This window comes from Cuculus canorus, chromosome 5 (assembly GCF_017976375.1).
Source record: "Cuculus canorus isolate bCucCan1 chromosome 5, bCucCan1.pri, whole genome shotgun sequence".
Taxonomy (NCBI): Eukaryota; Metazoa; Chordata; class Aves; order Cuculiformes; family Cuculidae; genus Cuculus; species Cuculus canorus.
This window is the reverse complement of record NC_071405.1, coordinates 7,317,538-7,326,148: the sequence shown is the minus strand read 5'-3', so window position 1 is coordinate 7,326,148 and position 8,611 is coordinate 7,317,538. Positions and strand designations below refer to the sequence as shown.

At 40.8% G+C, this 8,611-nt stretch overlaps 1 protein-coding gene across 2 annotated transcripts in view; it reads left to right on the top strand.

Moving 5' to 3' along the window:
- Positions 1-8,611, top strand: part of BRF1 (BRF1 RNA polymerase III transcription initiation factor subunit) — a 178,613-nt gene that overhangs the window by 87,320 nt on the left and 82,682 nt on the right. For both annotated transcript variants that reach the window (XM_054068880.1, XM_054068881.1), the window contains 2 exons: positions 2,586-2,735; positions 4,859-4,952. In XM_054068880.1, coding sequence (XP_053924855.1) covers positions 2,586-2,735; positions 4,859-4,952 — 244 coding nt within the window. The remainder of the gene's footprint in view (positions 1-2,585; positions 2,736-4,858; positions 4,953-8,611) is intronic.

The window sequence follows — 8,611 nt, the reverse complement described above, 5'->3', positions numbered from 1 at the left end:
CAGAGGAGGCCATGGTGATGTTCAGAAGATGATTAAGGTTAACATAAACATAGTTGAAGACGTCATATAATCATAGAATGGTTTGAGTTGGAAGGGACTTTAAAGATCATATAATTCCACCCTCCCTGCCATGGGCAGGGACACCTCCCACCAGACGAGACTACCCAAGGCCCCATCCAACCTGGCCTTGAACACCTCCAGGGATGGGGCAGCCACAACTTCCCTGGGCAACCTGGGCCAGTGTTTCACCACCCTCACGGTGAAAAATTTCTTCCTAATGTCTAGTCTAAATCTTTGCTCTTCCAGTTTTTACCCGTTCTCTCTCATCCTATCACTCCATGCCTTTGTAAACAGCCCCTCCCCAGCTTTCATGTAGCCCCTTCAGGTACTGGAAGGTCACTATAAGGTCTCCTCTGAGCCTTCTCCAGGCTGAACAACCCCAACTCTCTCAGCCTGTCCTCATGTAGGAGGTACTGCAGCCCTCTGATCATCTTCGTAGCCCTCCTCTGGACCCATTCCAACAATTCCATATTCTTCTTATGTGAGGTTTGGACTGACCTTCATTGTTCCTCCCAGCCCAAACTATTCTGTGATTCTCTTCAGGAATCGAGGTGTTTGGGCTTTACAATTTTTAAAAATATAAGTGGGCTTTACAGTTTTTAAAAATATATGTTTGGGTTTGTGTTTTTTTAACGTCTGCATCCACCCAGGATATAGTTATGTTAACATCGGCCCTGCTTTTGATTTATGTATCGGTAACATTACTTTCTAGCCTTTTATGGCCTTGTTAAGGCTTTTCACTTCAAACTGGTCTTCGTACTCATTTTGTGACTGGTCAGGTAGCTTTAGAATTTAAATTAATGATACTATTCAGTGTGTTGTCAAATGACCTGTAGGCATGGATGCCAGCAGCAACATCTGAATAGCTATCATGCAAATGTGTAAATGCTCCCGAAACTCAGCCGGGAAGAGAAAACTGTGAATTGCCTTGCTCTGCTCCTTTCCCTGAAGTTGGGCCCTGCCAGGATAAGAAGAGATGTGCAAACAAACCGGACATTGCTTTGCAGAATCAGATAGATTTCTGTAGTATGAAGAGGAAGGCTTAAACGTCTGTTGATCCAGGGTATCACTTTTGAAAGGGATGTTTTGTTGTATTTTGGATGTTTTTATTGAGTACAGTTTTATAAAGTGATACTTTCCCAAAAACTGCAGTTGTATTAGTATGTGTTTTTACAATGAAGTGTCTGAAGGTGGGTTTTCCTAATGCTGCTGTAGATAAGGTGATTCATTAGTCACAGATACTTTAACGTGTGTCTGCCAAGTGTGTATCTGCCAATGTATGATGCAGCTAATTGGAAATACAGAACAACTACACTTAAGAGTCATGGGAATCAGTTAATCTTTCCTAAGCCTTTGATTTTTAGGATTGTGTTTAGGAGGTGACTGCACACTGGGATTTGGTCAGTTTTGAGGGAGATGCGTTTGGACGTTTTTGCTTGATGAATGCTTTCATTGAAACGCTTCTGCAGGGCTGACAGGCGTAATCACCTCTGGTGTGATCTTGGTAATTATGGATATCAACAGGGCATCATTGTTAGAACTTGGTGATAAATGAAACTGCTTTGATTAATTGTAAATCTGTAAGATTGTTCCAGTGTTTTGAGCGGAATTTTCATCTTTATCAGTTTAAGTGCCCACACAGGGGATCAGCTAAGGAAATTGAGTTGAGACTAATAGTTAACAATTTACTGTACATCATAGATTTTCGGTCAAGTGATAAAAGGCTGGCAGGAAATGAGAAACTGATACCTCAAATAAGAGTAAACATGTGTTAAGTGTGGCTTTTACAAGATTGTTTGATAAATTATAAATTGGTTTAGGCAAAGCACAATCTGTACTGACATATTTTGGTTAGTTTGAAGCTGATAACACCAACACTTGAATTAAGTTTATATAGTGCATCTGGAGGCAGATCCGTGGCCGAGGTAAATTGTCATAGCGCTGTCAACATTAATTGGGTCCCAGCAATTCATGCCAGTGGAGAGTAAGCCTCAGTATCTGTAATAAACAGTGCTTTGTGTTGGTGGAACATGAGTCCAAGAAGGAGCTGGAATGAACATTGAAGGTATATGTTAGGGACTTGGGATTTTAAGCAAATGAATTTTGATATTGAGACGTACAAGTTGCCTCATTTGTTACTTTGCAGGAGATGTTAAAAGTTTTCGTCCTAAGTTATGTTCTTATTCTGCAAAAGCTTTTGCAAATGCTTAGCTTTGTGCATAATTTCACTGATACTGGTAACGCTGCTCACATGGCAAAGTCAGCATGGGCAGCCTTGGATCCTGAGAAGAACGTCAAGAAAAGCTTTTATGCAGTGCTTTAAAGGTCTCTTGCCTATAAAACAAGGAAGAATTTTAGTTTAGCTTAACTAAAAAGGTGCTTGTGAAGCTTAGTGATCAGAGAAACTGGCCCAGCAGCACAGTCTGTGTCGTTTTCTGAGATGTGGAGCAAGCCAACTGCTGAAGTACTGCATTTCCTAAATCAAAGGTTAGGATTAGGAATAATTGTATTATTTTCTGTTGCAGATCCGTGTTTATATATTCCTCGTTTTGCCCACATGCTTGAGTTCGGGGATAAGAACCATGAGGTGTCCATGACGGCTCTCCGGCTGCTGCAGAGGATGAAGCGGGACTGGATGCACACTGGCCGCCGGCCCTCCGGGCTCTGCGGGGCGGGTGCGTCAGACACTGGGTGTAGTGCTTCCCCACAGCAGGTTGGAAGGGAGAGCCTGGGAGCTGGAAACAGATGAGGACTTTCTCATTTTCTTCGTCATGCCATATTTTCTGGGGTTTGTGCTGTCAGGCACCTACAGACTATACAGGTCTCCATCAAAGTAGATTCTGAAATTCAAACTTAATTTATGCTGTTGCTTCTACATTATTGGCTCAGATCCTTTATATCTTACATTTTAGATTTTTAACCTCCTTTCTGGTGCTCCCTTCTACCCCCATCTCCGCAAGCTCTACCTGCTAAAAGGATTGGGGGTTTTTTTTTCAGTGACACCATTAGTGCAAGCACTTTGATTTGTGACTTTACACAGAGTCTTATGCAAGAAATTACCTTTTTGACCTGTTCTGTGGAATTATTGTCCTCTCCTTCTTTATCTTTTTCCAAGTGCCATCACTGTCATAATGCTTACAAAAAACGTACAGGTTTGAAAGGACTAGGTTAAAAGATAGTTAGTACCAGCCAGTGAGGTACCAGAGTAACGAAGGTTGTAGATAGTCACAGAGTTCACATATATGCTTTATTTTATTTGCAAAATCTTCCATGTGCGTAGCACGCAAACCAAAGGGCACCTACGACTACACGATCTTCTGGAAACATCCAGTTCCTTTTTGTTAGTAGCACTTGCTTATTGCACATTGCTAAAAAATTGGGTATATACTCCACGGATGACCAGCCTGATCTTTGTTTCACTACACAGGCTGTATCCACACAAGCAAGTAATTTGATTAAACAGACCAGTAGATTGAAGCAGGTGATGCTAAGTCCTCTCCATCATGCAGCATGCAGTTCACGTGGTGTCCTGCACTCTGGGTTTAGTTTGGTCCCCTGGCCTAAATGTCTGTGCTATACTTTGTTTGAAGGACCAGTTGTTAGTTCAGCCCCCAATGTTCCCATTTGGAACTGGAGCACTTTAAACACATACCTGAAGTGGAGCTCTGGTTTAGTTTCCTCTGAAAGGAATCACTTTTGCATTCTTGAAAGTGTTCTGTGCACTGTGCCACTGCACAATGACTGGGTGTGATGCTTCAAAACAGAGCTAGTGTTCTTCTCCCGAGAAACACCTGATAGGACAAGGGAAAATGGCCTCAAGTTGCACCAGGGAAGATTTAGACTGGATGTTAGCAAAAATTTCTTGACTGAAAGAGTGGTCAAGCATTGGAACAGATTGCCTCGGGAAGAGGTGGAGTCGCCATCTCTGGAGGTGTTCAAAAAACATGTAGATCATAGAATCATGGAATCACTATGTTGGAAAGGACCCACTGGATCATCGAGTCCAACCTTTCCTAACACTTCCTTAAACCATGCCCCTCAGCAGCTGGTCCACCCGTCCCTTAAACACCTCCAGGGAAGGTGACTCAACCACCTCCCTGGGCAGCCTCTGCCAGTGCCCAAGGACCCTTTCCGTGAAAAATTCTTTCCTGATGTCCAGCCTATGTAGATGTGGCGCTTTGGGATGTGATTTAGTAAGCATGGTGGTTGTGGGCTGGTGGTTGAACTGGATGATCTTAGAGGTGTTTTCCAGCCTTAATGATTCTATGATTAGTGCTCTGAATCAACACACTAATGCAGCCAGTAATGATTATCTAGCTGTATAGAGGGTCTTGCAGGAGACCACTTGGACTCTAGGAAGCCAGTGATAGAGGTGACAGCAATGAAGATAACAGCTTAAGTGGATTCATTGTTTCACTTCTGGCTTCCAGAGGAGTTAACTGGAGATCTTTTTTATTCAGGACTGATAAAATCTGCTAAAAAATTACAACTTTGAAAATAGGTGAACAATGAGATGTTCATGTGCTGTATTTAAGTAGCTTACCAGGGTTTCCCAAATGCTGAAGCACAGTATTTTTTCAGGGTGCAGTTTATAGTCAGCTTAATTTTATTGGGTAGGGAGCAAAGCTTGTGAAGTCAAGGTAATCACCTGTATTCAGGGACACAGCTGAGCATAAGCATTTACAGCTCTTTAGCTGCAGGCAGGCACAAAGAGAGGGTATAGTTATCTGGCTGTTTTCTGCTTTTCTTCAGGAAATTTTCCTCTTTTTGACATTGACTTTCCCTGCTTATTCTCTAGCACTGCTAGTGGCAGCAAGAATGCATGATTTCCGACGGACTGTTAAAGAGGTCATCAGGGTGGTCAAGGTTTGTGAGTCTACATTAAGGAAAAGGTTAGTGCAGTTTTATTGCTTTTATCTTTCGTTTACAGTACTGAAAAGTGGTGTAGTTTATAATGAATGTATATTGGAGAAAACCTGGTTCTTTTCCTTTTCAGAAGTGCCAAGAATAAAATCGGTACAACATGTCTTAGCCGGTCATTTTTAAGTACTAACACCTGCCTCTTATGTAAGGCCTCAAAGGCTTAGCAAAGATAGTAAGGAACACTGTACCCATTTAACGGGTGAAGAGTTGAAGGCAAAAAAATGTCAGATCAGAACGTTAACAGTGTTGTCATGTCCTCAGAAGACATAATCGATTGATTCTCAAAGCTGAGGGTGTACTGTGGGATTTTGGTTTTTATCATTAATGCAGCATATAGTGCTGAGAAGTCCTGTCCTTTAGCTGTTATTGAACAGAACTTTTCAAAATACTTTGTTGAAATGTTCCTTTTCAGTAGTGTTGCACTGCTAACAAATAGAAGACAGCACAGTAAGTCTAATGATAAGTTAACTGAAGGGGTCAGAAGTGGAATTATCAGCAGGACATGAGCCTGAAAACGGGAATTTCCCCATTACTTTTGGCATGTTTTTCTTTTAAAGATTTAGAAGTATTTTCCACACTTTGGAGAAGTAAGCAGTCACCCGGTTTCCCTCATTTTGGTTTTGAAAAGTTGTAACATTTTCTTTCCCTGCAGGTTCAGTAAAAAATGACCCAACTGAAATGCTATGTTTTCTGTTGCCACCAGTAGGAAGTTTTTGTACTGCCGATCTATATTAGGAATATGTAGAGATATTAGGAAGAAAGATAGAATAGATAGTAGGAAGAAATGTTTTCCTGTGAGAGTGGTGAAGCACTGGAACAGGTTATCCAGAGAAGTCGTGGATGCCCCATCCCTGGAGACATTCAAGGACAAGTTGGATGAGGCTTTGAGCAGCCTGATCCTGTGGGATGTCCCTGCCCATCACAGGGGCTTGGAACTGGATGATCTTTAAGGCCCTTTCCAGCCCAAACCATTCTATGATTCTATGATATTCTGAGGTTGGTTCCACCAAGGTGTCTCTTCAGAAAGCTCCCCTGGCATCTCTCTTTCTCTCCTCCTTGCTGAGACCAGCTTAAGCACATCCAGTAGAGTCTAATAGTTGTTAATAATATGCATTTCTTAATTGTGAAAAATGTTTTTTTGCCCCAGATCTTGGAACACAAATGATAATATTTCCCTACCATGCGTGTGTTATAGGGATAAATTTAAAGGTGCTACAACTGTAAGGATGGAGCAGTAAAAATGCCACCTTTTTCCTCTGGTCAACAGGTCGTGTTTTAGTGTGCATTGTAATGATCTATGCACCCACAATCTACTTCAGGATGCTTTGGTTAAATAGTTAAAGAGGCCATTCTTACTAAGAAAATAAACATAATAAATAAAGAGTTGGAAGGAAAATTAATTTGAGCAATTGTTTCAAGCGAAGAAATTTTACTTCAAAATTCATGCATTCAAATGTTTACTCAAGTCACACACATCAACTAAAATGACAGCGTTATTTACTTTGACAGGGTAAACGTGACAGCTGAATTATTTTCAGGCAGCTATAATTACAACTGTATTTATCACGAATCTATAAATTTGATTGATGTTTTTCAAATAAGAGCATGTTATATAGTATTTAATGAAGGCAAATAAAAAATACCTTTGAATAACTCTTTCTGCACCTCAGTTTTTTTCCTCTTCTTTCAAGAATTCCTCTCAGAACACTGCCGGGTAGAAGCTGTCCAAATTAATAAGCACTTGTTTCACGTTCTTAAAAATTTCTTTGGTTTTCAATTTGATGTACAGTTTTATTTCCTTTTAATTATTATAGTGCTGTAGTTACTCTGCTTTGTAAAGAGCTACTGCTGCTTTGTGCGTTGTGAAGGTATTGAGCATAGTTGGGGGAACGCTCCTTAATGGACGGCGTTGGATGCTACACTCGCTACTGATGGCTTTGCCCTGACGGCTCTTCAGGTGGAACCAAAGAGGAGTTCAGGTAGAGCTGAAATGTCCTGCCTGCAGGTTCTGCTGTATGGTTTGATATAGTTTCCAGTTGGCTACATGGCTTTGGGGGAAGCACAGAGCGTTGGAAGATGGTTTTACTTTTGGTGTTGACAGATATCCATGGCAGAAATCTGTAAGGGAAGGGGTGGCACTGACACAAGGTGCCTTCTCCCCCTGCCCCGTGGAGGCAGCTTGACTGAGGGTACTGGAGTGATGCTTTTTAAGGAAGCCCTGCTTGGGAAGAGCCTCAGCAAGGGATGGCAGTCATTCCCTGAGAAGGGCACTACTGCTGATCCTCTGCAGTGCAGCTGATGCGACTGTGTGAAAGCGGATTGGTTCATGCGTTGTTCATCGAGCCCTATGTGCCTGTAGTTTATCTGCTGGGTACTGGAGGAATAGCTCTTAGGAGGAGGTTCGCAAAAATGTGATGTACCTTCAGGTCATAAAGATGAATGACCTGATTGTAAAGAGAATCTGGTTTTGAAAGAAAAAGCAACAAATTCTGGCCCATGGACCCTCTTGCCTATATGTGAATCAAGAGTTCTTAATTTCACCATCTGTTCAGCTAAAAATCAGCGTGTGTTTATTTTTAATACGCATGTTTTCTTGGTAGAAACTTGGTAAGAAAACTTTGCAGTTACTTCACAGGGCCTTCTACCTTTATGTTTTGAAGCACACAATTAAAATGTAAAGCTTATTGCTGTTGTTGAAAGCGAACATATTAAGTATTAATAAATGCACTGATAATTCTGTCTCAATTCCAGTCTAATTGAAATGATACTAACTTATATATCACTTTATATATTCAAAGTACTGTACAAATATTAACTAATTAGTCAAATTGTTATTTTCTATGTAATCATCTGTGGAGGTAGCAGAAACTGACTTTTAATAAACCCAATCCTTTTATTTAGTTTAATCCTCACATTTGTGCCTCACATTTGTGCAGTCTTTAGTGCTGCCTTTTTAACCTCTCTGTACTCTGCCCCTTCATCTGTTTATTCACTTACTGCAGACTTTCTCTGCTTACTAAATTCTCTTATCTGCAGTGAGAATAGTTTTTGTCATATTTGTCCATTGTCCATTATCTAAAGCCGTGCGGCCCTTATGCCTGTGAAGATCTTAGGCATTTCTTCAATAGGAATAAAAAAAAATCAGCTTATCTTTGTTAACAGTTGCATTTTACTTCTTTGACTTACTCTCTTTATCTTTAAATTGAGTTGCTTTTTAAATAAAAAATATTTCTTCTGGGTTCCGTAAAATACTATCAGTTGAAAAACCTATTTGTGAGGAACTTGAGAAGGAGTAAAACTTCATTTAGAAGGAATTAGAATGAAAGGCGAGAATGGGTTTAAAAGTCTTGGGTTTGTGGTGAACATTTTTTCTTATTGCAAAATAGCATTTTTGGGGAAGGAAGGCAAGAGTTGTTACGAAGGAACTCCATTTACCCGTCTGGGTGGAGATGGTGCAGGGACTTTGATAAATGGGGTGCTTTGCTCCTATCCCGGGGACCCGGCTACATCGCTTTCAATGGCTGCTCTAGTAATTTTCTGGAAATATTAAAGATTCATGTATACAGATGAATGTATTGCCTGCAGCTTTTCTTATTTTCGTTTCTGCCATCTATAGCTCACATAAACG